Raw genomic sequence first — 17,091 nt, forward strand, 5'->3', positions numbered from 1 at the left:
TTTCATTCCAAGAATATCAGAAGAATAACACCTTACTAGCTCTTTACAGGCACTTTACACTTGTGAAAAAGTGTAAAATCTGGGAAAAAGAGTTGGTGTGGACTTACTAATAAAGCATGACAAAAATATGAACACTATCACCTCTAACCATCTTCTGGTCTTGGTGGCAGTAACAAAGGTTAATGATTTCCCCATATGACAATCTTTATTATCATCTGTTCTCAGTGGTTCCTGTCACAAACAGGACTTTGCAGTGAGCATTTGCTGCTTCAACCATTAGGATTATATTGGTATTTATATAACTCAGCTGTAACACTGACCTTTCTCTTCCCATCGGACATATTCACATTTAACACTGAGTAATGAATAAATTTTTTCAAGCCAAAACAAAATGTGCATGTCTTTGACAGTTTCAGTCAAAGATTCTTCCAAAACAGAGAATAACTCATTTCATATTAACTACCCAAGGTACTGCTCCCATTGCTTTTTGTAAAATCCCCAATAATGTGAAAGTCTGAAGTGTTGGCTGTGGTTGTTATGGCGTCCCTGTAATGAGAAGGTACTTGAAAGTTACAGCCTGCAAAGGCCTTTAATGTGCCTCAGCCCAAGAGCTTGTGTGAGGTGCCCAACAAGAAACTGAGGGTCCCTTATCTCTGTCTTGTGTGCAGTAATGGAAACCTGATAAACCATCCTGAAAATGTACCCTGAGGTCTCAGTCCTCCCAGTCCTCATATCGTGCACTCTTCTGTGGCTATGAACAGTGAGGAGCATAAACAAGTGACACTCTGTTGTTGACCAGTGCCGAAAGTCTCAAAAAGGTATCCCACATCCCATAGAAATACTAATGAAGAACATTCACTCCCTTTTAGCTATAATGCCTACCGTGCTCAATCAAAGTGTACTCTTAACTAAACTGACTTACACTTAACAAAGTGTAATCTTAACTAATAAACTGCCAAAGGCTGAAATACCAGAAAATATTAATGAGTGCTGACAACTTTGAAGCCTCCCATCTTAGACAAAAACCTTTCATTTGCCTATCTATGGGTAAACTGGACATCTACCTGCAAGCACTTAAAATATCCAGTGTAGCACTCTCAGCTAAGAACACAGATAAGATTTATTGTACGTGATTGAAACACTCCTTTTATGTAATAAAAAAAAAAGTTATGTATTTAAACTACCTATATGAAGATCAAAAAAATGGGCTTATCAGAAAGTAGTTTGATGAGAAAGACTAAGCAAAAGCCTGCTTGGTTCACTTTCTAAAAACAATTTGCTGCAGCAACTTAACAAAAAATCTAGAGTTAAAAATTAACAATCCAGTTTGGATAATTCTGTTGTCTTCAACTGAGATGTACGCAGTTTTCAGTATTAGTAGTTTATCAGAAACTATTTTCCTCTTCTTTCTACTGAAGTAAGAGAAGCGACACCTGTTTTTTCTGCCCGTTTCACATGACCACTTTCACTGGGAGTAGAAAGTTCAACAATATTGTGGAAGATTTTACCACAGAAGAATGAAAACATATGGCAAAAAGTTAGGAATCATCTTCCATTAGTAGGTATACTGTTCTAAAGTGTTTGAAATGGATCAGTCTAACATTGACACTGTTAGCGTTTTCCTGAATATCAATGGCACAACTTCACAAGCTAACACATAACCCTCCAACAGTGGCTGTGAACCAAAATGCATTAAATCAAGATCTACACAGCTGTTGAGGAAGGTGCACAATCTCCAGTTCACAAATAAATAAAAACAGATTGTATATACACTGCAGGTATTGAATGTGCTAAGGACAACAGTGTTCACAGTTTTAATAGCATTTGTAAAGGAAGTGAAAATTTTTCTCTCTTCTTAGTAGTATCAAGTGGTGCCTAAGACAGAAGAGCTCCCTACACATTAATATTTTAGGTGCTTCAAAGAATTTGTTTTTAAAATGCAAGAAAAAGCTGTCCCTCCACATTACTTGCAAGTCTCTATCAGTAAAACAAAACAACTTTTTGCCACTTAAGAACAAAGACTACAAATTTTTTTCTTATTTTAGGTTTGGGGGTTTTTTTAGACAAGTCCATGTCCAGTTCTAGAGAATATACAGCTTCTTTTTTCTTTTAAAAAGAGGCTGGATAGGGTGAAGGGAAAGGGATCCTCAATGGTTACTAAAGTCCACCCACTCTCCAAAGTGAGAATTACCAATACCATTGCTTCCATAAAGCTAACCCGTAAATAAAATCACAGAATGATAGGGGTTGTAAGGGACCTCTGGAGATCATCTAGTCCAACCCCACTGCCAGAGCAGGTTCACCTAGAGCAGGTTGCACAGGAATGTGTCCAGGTGAGTTTTGAATATCTGCAGAGAAGGAGACTCCACAACCTCTCTGAGCAGCCTGTTCCAGTGCTCTGCCACCCTCAAAGGAAAGAAGAATTTCCTCCTCATGTTTAGATGGAACTTCCTATGATCAAGTATGTGCCCATTACCTCTCATCCTGTCACTGGGCACCACCGAAAAAAGACTGGCCCCATCCTCCTGGCACCCACCCCTTAAGTATTGAGAAGCATTAACAAGATCCCCCCTCAGTCTTCTCTTCTCCAGACTAAAAAGACCCAAGTCCCTCAGCCTTTCTTCATAAGAAAGATGTTCCAGTCTTCTAATCATCTTGGTAGCCCTTTGCTGTACCCTCTGCAGCAGTTCCCTGTCCTTCTTGAACCAGGGATCCCAGAACTGGTCACAGCACTCCAGATGTGGCCTCACCAGGGCAGAGTAGAGGGGGAAGACAACCTCCCTCGACCTGCTTGCCACACTCTTCTTGATGCACCCCAGGATGCCATTGGCCTTCTTGGCCACAAGGGCACATTGCTGGCTCATGGTCACCCTGTTGTCCCCCAGGACTCCCAGGTCCCTTTCCACAGAGCTGCTCTCCAGCAGGTCAGCCCCTAACCTGTACTGATGAATGGGGTTATTCCACCCCAGGTGCAGTACCCTACACTTGTCTTTGTTGAATTTCACAAGGTTCCTCTCTACCCAATTCTCCAGCCTGTCCAGGTCACACTGAATGGCAGCGCAACCTCTGGTGTGTCCGTCACTCCTCCCAGTTTTGTGTCATCAGCAAACTTGCTGAGGACACACTCTATCCCTTCATCCAGGTCATTGATGAATACATTGAACAGGACTGGACCCAGTACTGTCCCCTGGGGAACACCACTTGTTACAGACCTCCAGCTAAACTCTGTGCCACTAATCACAACCCTCTGAGCTCTATCTATCAGCCAGTTTTCAACCCACCCCACTGTCTATTCATCTAATCCACACTTTCTAACCTTGCCTATGAGGATGATGTGGGAGATGGTGTCAAAAGCCTTGCTGAAGTGAAGGTAGACAACATCCACTGCCCTCCCCTCATCTATCCATCCAGTCATGCCATCGTAGAAGGCTGTCAGATTGGTCAGACATGACTTCCCCTTGGTGAATCCATGTTGACTACTTCTCATAACCTTCTCTTCCTCCAGATGCTTTGAGATGACACCCAGAATGAGCTGTTCCATCATCTTTGCAGGGATGGAAGTGAGGCTGACTGGCCTGTAGTTTCCTGGGTCTTCCTTCTTTCCCTTTTTGAAGACTGGAGTGACAGTGGTTTTCCTCCAGCCCTCAGGCACTTTGCCTGTTCTCCAGGACCTTTCAAAGATGGTGGAGAGTGGCCCAGCAATGACTTCTGCCAGCTCCCTCAGCACTCACGGGTGCATCCCATCAGGACCCATGGACTTGTGGATGTCCAGTTTACTTAATTGGTCTCTAAATTGATCCTCCTCTACCAAGGGAAAGTCTTCCTTCTTCCAGTCTTTCTCTGTTACCTCCAAAGTCTGGGACTCCTGAGGGCTGGCCGGAGCAGGAAAGACTGAAGCAAAGAAGGTTTTCAGTAACTCCTCCTTCTCCACATCATCTGTCACCATGGCACCTGTCTCATTCAACAGTGCGCCCACATTTTCTCTAGTTTTTCTTTCGCCTCTAATGTACTTGAAAAAACCCTTCCTGTTGACCTTGACATCCCTTGCCAGGTTTAATTCCAAGGAGGCCTTGGCTTTCTTCATTTCATCCCTGCATTCTTGGACAGCATTCATGTAATCTTCCCAAGTGGTCAGTCCCTTCTTCCACATACTGTAAACTTCCTTCTTCCATCTGAGCTTTTTCAGAAGCTCCTTGCTCACCCATGCAGGTCTCATGCTTCCCTTGCCTGATTTCTTGCTCTTAGGGATACACCGACCCTGAGCTTGGAGGAAGTGGGACTGGAATATCACCCAGCTCTCTTGAGCCCCCCTATCCTCTAGAGCCCTAACCCATGGGATTTCTCAAAGCAGTTCCTTGAGGAGATCAAAGTTAGCCCTCTTAAAGTCCAAGGTTGCAATCCTACTTGTCATTTTGTGCATACTGCGCATGATCCTAAACTCTACCTTCTCATGATCGTTACAGCCAAGGCTGCCCCCAACCTTAATGTCCTCTACCAGTCCCTCTTTGTTTGTCAGTACTAGGTCCAGTAGTACACCTCTCCTTGTTGGCTGCTCCACCACCTGAGTCAAAAAGTTATCATCAATACACTGGAGGAACCTCCTGGACTGTGCGTGCCTGGCTGTGTAGCCTTTCCAGCAGATATCAGGGTGATTGAAGTCCCCCATGAGAACCAAGGCCTGTTCAAGTGCCCCCATGAGAACCAAAATCCAGCAGAGGAATGAACAGGAAAGCAGCCATGCCAATGATACCTGCTCATTGCCAAGGAATGAAATATGTGCATTCCCATGTGTCAGCTGTCCTATGTCCAGACCTATGCTTACAAAAAGTGACAGTCTCTTTCATTAATACCACTCTAAGATTACTACCATTGAATAGGTGAGAGGTAAGCAGAATTAAAAGAAAGGACTGGGTATCTGAACAAACAATGGACTGGAGCCTTTAAGATGCCAGGACCTTCAGCTCCAACCCTGTCAAGTCCCATAATTAACACAGTCACATGGAAAAAAAGTAACCAAAACCGGAAAACTTGGTAGAACTGGGGCCATAGTTCCTAGCACCTTACAGGACTAATCCCTGTGATATGAAAGTTGTGTTGAATACCAAATGATAAAGAAAACCAAACATTCCTAAACCTGCACAGTTTATTACACCTCATGGCCCAGTGCATGGCACCCACTAAGCAGTGGTCATGCAACAGCTTTCTTGGCGTGGGGCTGGGGGGAGAGCCTGTGCTCTGAAGCAACAGTGTGGGTCACAGCTAAAAGCAGAGTCCCAGGCTCCATGGCTCACTGTTTTGATCCCTCATGGCAAGTCCTGTGCCTGAAGGAATGCTTTTTAATCTGATTGAACAATGATTAATTCTGTCTGTTTTAAAAAAGCAAGGCAGCTTCATAATAATTCTTAGATAATGTTGGTATCTGGTGTCATGGATTTTCTGAGTTTGCAAGTGAAGATAAAATCTTAAAATCCAAATAAAGCAATTTTCAGCAGATGCTTTAAGGTTCACATAAAGAGTAATGCCATTTTTCTTATTAATTTAAATTCTTTTTAATTAATCCTTCACAACAGAATGGACAATGCAAGCATGCCACTGTAAAGCAACCAGAAACACACCTGCAACTTTATTTCTTCATCATGACAGTTTGGAATTTATTCACTTAAATCCTCTATTTAGACACAGCAGTAGTAACAAAATATCTGTATGCTACTTCCGTTACAAATATAGATACTATTTAAAGTGACTTTACATACTTTAATACAGGCATTTCTCACTCTAACCAAGGAATAAGTATAGAAGAGCAATTCAATAACAACAGCATCCTGTAACAGCACCATCTGTTTTCTTTCATCTTAGCCTATCACAGCGTAACTTCTAGAACAGTTAAAGAGACAAAGAAGGTGGTTTTTACAGTTAATTCACTTAGATCTAGCCATCAATTTGTTAATACTATTTCACAGACATCCCTAATACTGTTTTTGTGTCCCACTAAAACAAATGCTAGTCTTTCATATCTGACCCTAATAATGGCCTGGCCATTGCCTGCATTTTCAGTTCAGATTCCTCTTAAATGACATCTGACATAGTGACCTTGCTACAATTTTTTTTGCTAACAAAAAGTTAACTTTTTGTTAACCCTTGCTAACAAAGGGTCTTGCTGCTAATTAGCATGCTAATTAGCTAGGTATCTTTCTCCCTCAAAAGACTTGGTGAAATTTTTCTGCAGGAAGGTGAATCATGGGCAAGGTGTGCTTTATCTGCCAGATTCCTAAGAGTCAGTTTGAAGGAGCAGAGACAAAGGCAGGCCACAATCACCTAAGGTTTTCAGGGAGCACAGTTTTTGGATAAAGTTTTAGTGAGGATCCCAACTTAGGAAACTGAAGATGTTGATAAACTTATTGACCACACTGCTGCCCAACGAACAGCTCCATGGTTGCATTGTACTTACTCGAAACTGTCTTGTATTCGTGCCTCTAAAATTAATAACTCCAAAACAGTATTTGTGGCCCTTAAATCTCTTCTTCTGCTTCATGCTGATGCAGAAAGACCTTCACTGCTGTCTTACTAATCACCTCCACTGGGAGGCATTTTCAGCCTTTTACCCACCCTCAACTCCTGGTTTTAGGCCTCCTCAGTCCAAGGAGGACTCTACCTTTGCTGCTACTGATAATGGCAGCAATGCTGTAACATCAATTTCTCCCACCTTGGCTTAAACAATGTCCACAAGTCTCTGTCTGCAGCTAAGTAAACCTGCCCTGAGCCGTTTGTTCGCAGCTCTGATTCAAGCAGCTCGTAGAAACATCTGCACTGAGCCTGTAGTTAATCTTGAACATTGGAAGAGGACAACCTTCACTTACACACATTCCGTATCGGGAAGGTTCCCACACCTAGCAGGCTAGAAAACTCTACTATTACAAAAGAAAAGTCTGATTCTTCTAATAGTGCAGTTGCTGGGCACTCTCATTCAGCAGGAGTAGTTTCCACTAGCAAGTGGATTTTTCAGCCCTGAGCACAAGCCCTCTCCTTTCAAAACAAACACACATGCCTGCCTCAAAAAAAAAAAAAAAAAAAAAAAAAAAAAAAAAAAAAAAAAAACCAAACAAACAAACAAACAAACACAACAAAACAAAAAACCAAACCCTTAAACCTAAGCCAAACTAGAACACAGTTTTCTTTTTTTTGGATACACCATGACTTAGGAAATTTAAACACAGAAACAGACAAGCAAAAAAACCCACACAAGTCATCCTCCCAGCTCCTTCTGCTTGGGCATTGTGAAATAATACAAATAACCACCTAAGTCCATTAATCATCTGCCTCCAGATTACACACATCCTTCTTTTCCCTAAATTCCATATTTTGTTAATACTTTCTTTCTTCGATAATCTTATTTCTGTTTTCTGACTACTCCGGCCCATGCCACTCCCTTGTTGACTTGGTGGCTTTATCATTTTTCCAACATACTTCAAATATCCAAAGCCTCTTAGCAAAACATTCCAGTTTTGTTGTGTGGTTATTAATGCAAATATTCCTTTTTTTTTTTTTTTTGGTGGCTTACAAGCACTCATTATAATACTAACAGGAAAAACATCTATGTCTTTCCATAGTTGACATAACTCCATCCCAGTGGTTTGACAGTGAGAGAAATACTTCTACTGTATACAAAAATATGGTTAAATGTTATTTTTCTTCAGTGTTGTAACACAGTCCTGTGAAGCTGGAAGAGCAAGAAGGCTATATAAACATTTCCATACTCTTTGCTATGCGGAATGTAAGTAATATAGTCTTATTGACCCTACCCCTTTGGGCAGCCAGTTCACGACAAAACAGTCAAAGTGACTGTTCCTTTTGTCCTTTTCAGAATAGCCACTGCTTCCTCATGGGTCACCCCTTCTAAACTCTGCCCATTCACAGCAATGATTTGATCCCCCCTCTTCAGGCGTCCATCTTCTGCTGCTGCACCCTGAAACGATACAACATATAACTGCAGACTCATGCATTTCTGTTTCTCCCTGACACACGGTCAATATGGTCTGAATAAGATGGGTTCAGCGCACAAAACCCCTTAAAACTTTTGCTTTTCAGTATTTCAACTACAGTCAATTGTAGTATAGCCTGCTAGTGCCACAGTATGCCGTGCCCTGTCTAAGTTTCACAACATCTAGAAAGCGGATTCACAGGATTTTTATATTCCCTTAACCCTGTTCATCCAGCTAGTATAACATTTAAACTCTACTATCATAGAAGTAAGATTTTCAAGACCTGAAGAAGTTTTCAGCTACCAATATAAGCAATTCAGTAATCAAAACCCAGCTCTGTACTTTGATTTACCATAATAGTTTGAGATTCTTGATTCCATTTTTTTCTGACTCAGGGCTGTTTCCTAGAGCAGTCCAAACTACCAAATCCAGGTCAGTACCTGAACTTCTCCAAAGGTCCAGACTGAGTTCAATTATTTTATCTTGGTCTGCCTTTCAGACTCTCAGTCAAAATAAATAAAACAGTCCCTTCTACTACCTGAAGAAAATACACTCTAAACTTAAGGCAAGGAGGCTGTTTTTCTAAGGATTTGCACAATTCCAGCTTTGAGAGTTGAAGAAGAGTCTGCCGTATGCAGAGTCACATGCATTGGAAAATTCTGAATCCTCCTAAGACCATAGCCTTCAAACGGTGCAAGCACATTTTGACCAGCACTTGCACTAAGGCAGAAAAGCTGTGAGAAACTGTAACAATCCTTTGGGTTTGAACTCAGGCCATGATTTAAGATAGTAGCTGCTGTGAACTAATAAATGGATTGACTGAACAAATTTACATTTACCTTTGCAAACACTGTCTTCACATAAATGGGTAAGTCTCCATGTGGACTGCCATAACCGCCCACAATACTAAAGCCTAGTCCATCTGGTCCTCTATCCAGAGTAATAGTCTTGTACTGAGGAGGTCTAAGAAAAGGAAAAAGAGTATTGTGATGTTGTCTGATTTTATAACTTATCTTGTAGAATATTAAACAGAAAACATTTTTCCTTTCAAGCCAAGTAGTACGTTTCCCTTTCCACTATAACTACAAATGCTTTTATTATAATGAACTGGCTATTTTAGTTCATGTAAAACACTATAGCTGTTGAATGCCCTTGTTATTTTTTAAATGTAGCTATTTCAAACACCTCTTCCACCCAGCTCAGGGCATAGTTACTGCTGCAACATCCCATTAACAGTGCTTATAACTCTACAGAAGGGCAAAATAAAGCAGCACAGAAAAACACATCATGAAAAAAGCAGAAGAGGACTGATGGCCTGCAGGTCCCATATATACCAAAGGTGTAAGTCATGATTAAGTCAAACAATTCATCCATTATTTGCTAGAATTTGTAAGTTTTTTAGGTTGAGTTCCACCTAAAATAACAGGCTACAGAGGCTGTATATTCTATAGTTACTGACCCTAAATCATCCTGAAAAATGCTGGTTGAAGTTAGTCCTGCAAATGAAAGATTGGACGTAGGTGGATCCTGCTGCTGACCAGTTATGACACTTACTTCTCCTCCAGCTACAACCTAGGAACAGAGTTCACAAACGAGTAAAATGAGAATGCTGACACTAAAATAATTCATTGTAGCAGCTGGCAAAATAGTATTCAGAAAATACTCCAAATGTCACTGAAGATTTTTTACCTGCAACTCAATAGTGCCTGAAGCATTTTTTAAGAGACTAACAGCTTGGGAGTGAGTCATGCCATCAGTAGATGTTCCACAGATGCTAACAATCCTGTCCCCAACCTGCAGAAGAAAATGTAGAAAATCTAACTAACAATAAGTTTAGTTACATAGATTTATTTGTCACTTTCTTTCAACAATAGCAGACATGTGTATTTGCATTTAGCCAGACTTTATCAGTGATATAGGGCAGGAAGAAAGAAATTAGCAACTGTTCACCTTACATTTTCTCTCCAAGGCAAATCTTCTTTGAACTACATAATGACCCAATACAAAGGTAGAAAATTCAACATCACAATTAGACAATTATATTGGTTTAGTGTATTCAGTGTAAAAAAGTAATGACACTTTACAGAATTGATCCTAAAACTTTAGAAATATACAGCATGCAATAAAGGAGGGGCATTCTGTACGTCACTTGAAGACAGACAGACTGAAGTAGTACATTATCATCGGAGATTATGTTTGACTTCATCCTGAAATAACGCTGTCCATTTTCTAAGGAGCATGAGTCAAATTCAGCCATCTCTGGTACAGATTGGATACAGCACGCAGGTAAGTGCTGTGTCCGGTAAGATCTCCCACTTTAACTCAGAACCTAAAAAGTACTGTCTCTATCCTAAGACAGATAAGCATAGAAAACATGAGAGATAAAACAGACCGCATACATACAGTTCACAATCATGCTCATCAATGGAGCTCACTTACAGAATTCATCATTCTGAACCACTCTCTCTACTTTTAATTTTCACAAGCTGACTACCTTTATGATCCAAGATTGCTTTAGGACTTCCTTCCCAAAGTTAGTACCTTTCAGCAACTACCTTTTAGTCTACTACCAATCTGATTTACAGTTTCATCAATCCAAACAGCAAAAATTCTTGTCACAGCCAGAAGTACTTATGACTGTGTCATTAAACTGCTAATTTATTGCCTGCCTAGAGTAATTACTGTGCATCACCCATGCAATCTTTACAACCTTCTTAACAATTAACTTACTCTGAGTTTCTGAGTCTGAGCTGCAACTCCATTCGGATGCATCATGGCAATAAATATAGGAACATCTCCAAGAGGACTTCCTACACCTCCAGCAATGCTCACTCCTAGTGAATCTGCAGGGCCCTGTTATTGTAATGAAAAAAAGATTAGATTTTTCTGGAAAGAAAAACACACACAGATAATTGTAGGCTTATCTCAAAAAAATTACTAAAGCCCCTACCTTATGAAAATCAGAATTCCTATATCTCAAGCCATTTTTTAAGCTAATACACTTTGCATCATTTAGAGAAAGAGCAGAGAGCACAATGTATGTTTCTTTCTATCAGTAGTAGGTGACAATTTGCTGACTTAGTTGTATGTTTTATGTTAACCAAACTAAATACTTACAGAATTCATCATCAGACCCTTAATGTCAGCATAGAAAGTCTGGCCAAGGAAAACTGGACAGGTGGGATTGCTTGTCCTTAGTACTGCCTATATCAGTCTCCTAGTATGAACATCCCGAAGACTAGAATTAATCTTTATGCGCCCCCTACCGTCCTACGGTTGAAGAACAAAAGCAGCTGTTCACTACTGTACAACACCCTACTTACTACCTAACAGCAAAAACTGCTATTGTAAACTGGTATTTGCAGACTCTACTGTAAAAAGAGAATGCCTAATACAATCAATGCAATCAAGTGAACTAGATGCCAGGCAGATTCAAATAAACGTTAAGTATTTTGGACAATCAGAAGCAGTCTGTGACTCAGATCTCATGCTACTGTAAATAAGGAAGTTGACTAAATTTCACAGTTTAAAACCTGGCAGCCGTCATGTAAGAGCCTACCCATTAAAGATATGTGTGAATTAAAATATAAAATACAAAACAATGAGCTTGCAACTTTAGTACAGTTCCCCTGACTTCACTAAAACAGAGTCTGGATTTAACTCAGTCTGATAACAGTAAAACTAGGTCTCATTATCTCTTACTAATCCTTCCTTTTGCTTTCAAAGCAGGTCACAAAATGTGATAGCATAAATCACACTGATTTTATGTAAAAATATAGGCAGTGGAGATCATACAGTCTTGACCTGAAAAGACAGGCAAATGAATTAGCTATTGCCACATCAATTCCTCTCTCAAAATGATTAACAGGGCCAGACTTCTTCCTTTCTGTAAACTCACCTATTGACAACATCTACAAAACCTGTTCCTGATACATACCACTTTATGCTGTAACTTACCTTTTTTATTTCAACTGTTCTTAATCCCTGTATTTCAGAAGCTGCTGTCAAATGAATTTAAAAAAAGAAAAGTTAAACTAGCATTTCTAGGAAACTTTTCCATTAAAGTTATTCAAACCACTATGATGATTCTAACTTTCTGCTCGTTTATTATAGACATACATTTTAAGCAGATTTTGAAAGTGGCTGCATAAAATTAATAGGATTGAAATACTTCCAGAATGGGTGAAAAGGTCATTCATTCTCTCCATTTGAATAACTTTAGGAACAAGACAGCTAAGCATGTTCAAATAGAATAGAAAAAACTATTATTTGCTAGCATTACTTTGGTCAGAAGTAACGTTGTTCTAAATTTGAGCACAAGACAGCTATTCCACATCTATTCTAATTTAACTACACAGTATCTGGATTTCTATGAATGAGACAGCTTGATTGAAGACTTACTTAGATTAAATAGAAAATTACAGCTCAACTTAGATTCTCAACATCTAAACTGCTGGTATAACAAGCTGCTAGTTTCTTTCATAAAAAGCTATTCAAAGATATATATGATGTACTGTACAATAACCACCTTTGCAGTGTTTTAATGACTAAGGAATCACTTTCAGGCCTACAGCGCATAATGACAACATTTTAGATGAAGTGAAATATCTCAGCTACCAGTTCACGTGTATAAAATACTGAAAGCACCAAAGAAACCTTACTGGTATTCTTCTTCAGACCACTTTCAAAGACCTCAGGTGCGCTGGACCCAGAAACCGGGAAACTGAACGATGAGAGACTGCCACTTCCTTCACTGACCTAAATACAGTGTTAGACTGGGATTAGAGAGCAGCTTCAGACACTCAACTGATAAAAGCAAAACTGTAACCCACTGTATTCAGTGGACTTTGCTCTATTTTGCTTTTTCTAAGCCCAGTGAACCTCCACATAATTCTTGGTCACTCTAGAGGGCTCCTTGTTTGAAGCATCATTAGACCAGTAGGGATCACATGCCTACAACCCCATGCAACGCTTCTAAGAGCTGCTTCTGAGGGCCAGACTGTGCCCTTAAATTTGCACCTTCTATAACCTCATAGAGATCTTCTGGTGCAAAAGTTAGCCACGACTGTTAAGGTAAGGACAGAATACAAAAGACACATCTTTATACATCCTCATGTGTACTCTCATGTTTACCCACTCCATCAGCTGAAACTAGTATTAGGCTCTCCACTCACAGGGTTCACCTGCACAATTTCCAGAAAGATTTTTGCTATACCCACAGGGCAATGTAAACAAACAACATGGGTCCCTGTGAGACTAGTTTGCCGACTGTTACAGACTCTTGCTGACAAACATTCAACATTGTGAGCTTCTTCTTACTTAACTTAGATTAAGACCACTCAGAGCCTGCATGTTTTCATCTTTTTTGGCATTACCCATTTTGAAGAGAGCCTAACAGTTCAGTTTTATCAAGACTTAACCTGCTCACTTGAAACTGTTTAGTTATGATTTGTCTTAAAACTATTTATCTTCAGTACTTGATGATCTGCACACCCAGTTTATAACCAGAGAAAGTTCTAAGGTAACTTGTGAGCTCTCAGAAATATGGCTCCTATCAGACAGAATCACAATGTGAGCTGCTAGCACATGAAGAATGCATTCACATGCAGAAACTGATGCGAGAAACTGACACTCCACCACTAGACCAGCAATAAAATAAATAAACTTGGGAGAAGCCTGATTAAAAGGGTGCAGGTTTCCTGCTTCTGATGACCAAGATTAACAGTAAGAATATGCAAGGAGTGGAGAAATTCACTAAGTTTACCGAAACAATACTCCATTCCATGCCAAGCACTCCTAAAGTAACAAAGAGGTTTAAAGTCCACTTCAACTTCTTCTCGTATTGATGAGAATCAGAGTTCTCTCTTCTTCCCAGGCTGGAGCCATAAAAACCAAACTAGGCAACACAGTAAAGCCATTTCTGGAATACATTTTTGGCTGGACCATGTCTTTAACAGATAAAATATGCTGAAGTGAACATACGAAATGGTTACCGAAAAGCTGCAAAGTACATAAAAACTCCTACTTTTCTTCTTCTTGGATCAAGTATGTGGAAAATCATTGTCATCATAAATCCAATTATTTTTATTTGCTTTCATTATTTAACCACGTTTTAATTCTTCCAAACTAAACAGTTTTACAGTTACACACCTGGCTGCTCTGGGATGTTCTCCTCTCAGAGTGGAATGGACCAGCTTTTATTCTTCCGACCTCTAGTCTTACCGTACCTAATGAACACTAAAGAACCAGTCATTTATACCACATCTCTTCCGTCTACAACATTAAAGCCTAGGACAATATTTAAGTCACTTATTAGATGATGGAAGAAAAAAAAATATGGACAGAGGGGAACAGGCTAACAACCCTACAATGAGCACTGAGCAGACAGAGCTCATGGCAGGATCAGAGCCACACAAACTAAGCACACCGTGATACTCAATACTGAGCAGGCTACTTTTTAGATTAACTAGTTTTACAATACAGGTGTGAAAATTACACAAGAAGACTAATTATGTTACCTTTCACTTAACAGGAAGTAGTTTTGGCTTCTCAACTGTAATGTCAACATACATTTTCAAGATGGCATTTTTCAAGGAATAGAGAAATTGACTATTTTCACAATAAGCACTAAAACCAGTACAACACCTCAAAGTATTAATCATTATATCTGTTGATACGACTGAGAACATGGTATTTAAACTGGTAGTTAGTCATCTCTCTCCCGCTCTTGAAATTATTTGTTACTCTGGATCCATAGCAACATAACTAAAGAAATTTTGGGCAGGAGGTTTTCCAAACATCTATCTGTACTTTAAGTGACCTTTCGGCATCTGACTCCCAACAGGAAGCTGGGTGATATGGACTGTTTGCACATTGGAAAATCCTTCCACTACTCATTAAGCTTTTAATTATACTATTAAGTATTTAGATGTCTGCATAAAAAGCGTGTCTCAGAAGAAAATTCACCCTGCAGTCAAATATTTAGAAACCGAGACATTAGGCTGATTTTGGAAACAGGTAAGTTATTATCACAAACAATATTTAGAAAACTGGACTTCCAAAATAATACAAGTAGTGTCAAAAAAAGACCGAAGTTTTGTTGCTATTTTGCTTTTTCTTCTTTCTTCCACTGGGAAGTTACTACTATGGACTCCTGTATCCAAAGAACTTATTGTTACATAAGTTTGCCTTTATTTATCGTGCTTTAGCTGTATTACCCTAAGAGAGGTTCATGTATTTGTCCAAAAATTCACAGTAAGAAATAGACCAATATATCAAAATCAACAACAGGGCATACCCATTCAAATAGGGTTTCCATACCTCATATCCTGTTGCTATTCTCTTAGGGATGACACTATAAGATATTTATTACTAAATTGCTTTTTATTTTTTAAATAACGTTGACTTCTCTATGTCCTGGGAAAGATTTGATCAGGGCTCAGGCAAAACCATTCCTTCCTGCTTGTATGAATTGACTCATGTAAAACTGTACAGACAATTCTTATCCAAAATGGAAAACGGAGGAAGTAATCTATGTACCTAAAATTACCACATCCTCACATAAAATGCAAACCCACAAATGAGATTTAAAAGTTATAATGTGTTAAAGTGAGAGGTAATACCTTCCAACTGAACTTGTGAATAAATCAATTCACATTTAGTTTTATTACAGCTCTCTCACTTCCTGAAATCTTCCATTTGATAAATCCATAAGTCAAAAGAGGGGAAAAAAATTATCAGCTTTTCGCATGGTTTAGGGATATTTAAAAAGAAACACTGCAAGAACAGGCAGAATTCTCAGCCTGATGACACATTCTAGTGGTCTCATGCTTCTTAAAATACATTGGTATTTTCCAAAGATTATAAATAATTTCCTAGCAAAATACCTTTCAGGTATTTCAAGACAGTTTACTCCTAGATCTGACTCTCATGAATGAAGATAGAACTGATACCTGAACTAAAAATGGTGACTGCCTACATGTGAGTGATCGTGTTTTACTCCATTTATACTGTGTGAATAAAACAGAATCGTTAACAATAATATATCTAAGGTATTTTAAAAGCCTCATTTCTCAAGTCTAGGAAAATTAATTACAAGTACTACTCAGTGGGATGAAGTATTTAAAACACGAACATAAGAATGACAAATGGGAACTAAGAATCTTCAATTAGATACTCCAAAATGCTTGCCAAAATGAAAGAAGCTTTCAACATAAATGTGGAAACATTCCACATAAAATGGCATTTTAGTTTAGAGGAGATGTAGAAGTGCAGCATATGAAGAAGAAACACACTGTCCTTAGATAAAATAAAGTATCAGGTAAGAATGGAAAAGTACTATTACCCCAGAAGAGTATATTAATGAGTTCACTGCCAGAACACAGACCCAGTTCCGGCATTCTCACTTACGGGCACATGCTGAAAATACAAAGAAAGCGCTCCTACCTCCCCTTTCTAACCCCTGCCTCCCCCAAAAGAAAAAAAAAAAAAAAAAAAGCTCGAGGAACTATTCAAGACCTGGAAAAATATACCTTTGAATGCAAGCGCAAAGAAGCATGATTGTGTGTCTATGTATCCAAGAGTCAACTACGAGCAGTGGCTGTTAAATTTTTTCCAGTGGAATGGCTTTCCATTGGAAAATGCTGACTCAATGGAATCCTCACCATGCAGCAGGAATGTCTCAAAACATTGGATGAAAAACAGACAAGCTGGCCGACCAGCTGGACTTCCTGCCAGACCACAAGAAATGTATATTTTACTTCATTCTGATTTGGAAACAGGGGGAGGACATCAGAAGCACAAAATCTATTGAGAACAGAAACTCTGGTTCCAAGAGCTGCAGATAGGAGTTTACTTCAGTTATCTTTGTGAGAAAGCAATTTCTTATACTAGGTGCCTTGATCACTGGAAAACGCATTATGGTATCTAATGGATGTAAGGTGACACTAGACATACACATAAAAAAAAGATTAACATTATCAACTGTGAAAGTAATCACTTTTTGGCACAACTACTCTGATGAATTCTCCATCATTAAGTCAGTTCTGCATAACTTTCTAAAAATGTGAGATAGTTAACCAGTTACCAGTTCGTTGGAGAAAATACAGTGTTA

The 17,091-nt window shown here is 39.2% G+C and overlaps 1 protein-coding gene across 1 annotated transcript in view; it reads right to left on the reverse strand.

Moving 5' to 3' along the window:
• Positions 1 to 7,125: 7,125 nt before the first annotated feature.
• MPDZ (multiple PDZ domain crumbs cell polarity complex component) overlaps positions 7,126 to 17,091 on the reverse strand; it is an 88,020-nt gene continuing 78,054 nt past the window's right edge. Inside the window, exons 42-49 of the mRNA XM_059833267.1 lie at positions 14,130 to 14,216; positions 12,641 to 12,737; positions 11,937 to 11,980; positions 10,710 to 10,832; positions 9,669 to 9,773; positions 9,439 to 9,551; positions 8,819 to 8,942; positions 7,126 to 7,963 (exon numbers count right to left, since the gene is read on the reverse strand). Coding sequence (XP_059689250.1) covers positions 7,817 to 7,963; positions 8,819 to 8,942; positions 9,439 to 9,551; positions 9,669 to 9,773; positions 10,710 to 10,832; positions 11,937 to 11,980; positions 12,641 to 12,737; positions 14,130 to 14,216 — 840 coding nt within the window. The 3' untranslated portion in view covers positions 7,126 to 7,816. The remainder of the gene's footprint in view (positions 7,964 to 8,818; positions 8,943 to 9,438; positions 9,552 to 9,668; positions 9,774 to 10,709; positions 10,833 to 11,936; positions 11,981 to 12,640; positions 12,738 to 14,129; positions 14,217 to 17,091) is intronic.

This window comes from Gavia stellata, chromosome Z (genome assembly GCF_030936135.1).
Source record: "Gavia stellata isolate bGavSte3 chromosome Z, bGavSte3.hap2, whole genome shotgun sequence".
NCBI classification, from domain to species: domain Eukaryota; kingdom Metazoa; phylum Chordata; class Aves; order Gaviiformes; family Gaviidae; genus Gavia; species Gavia stellata.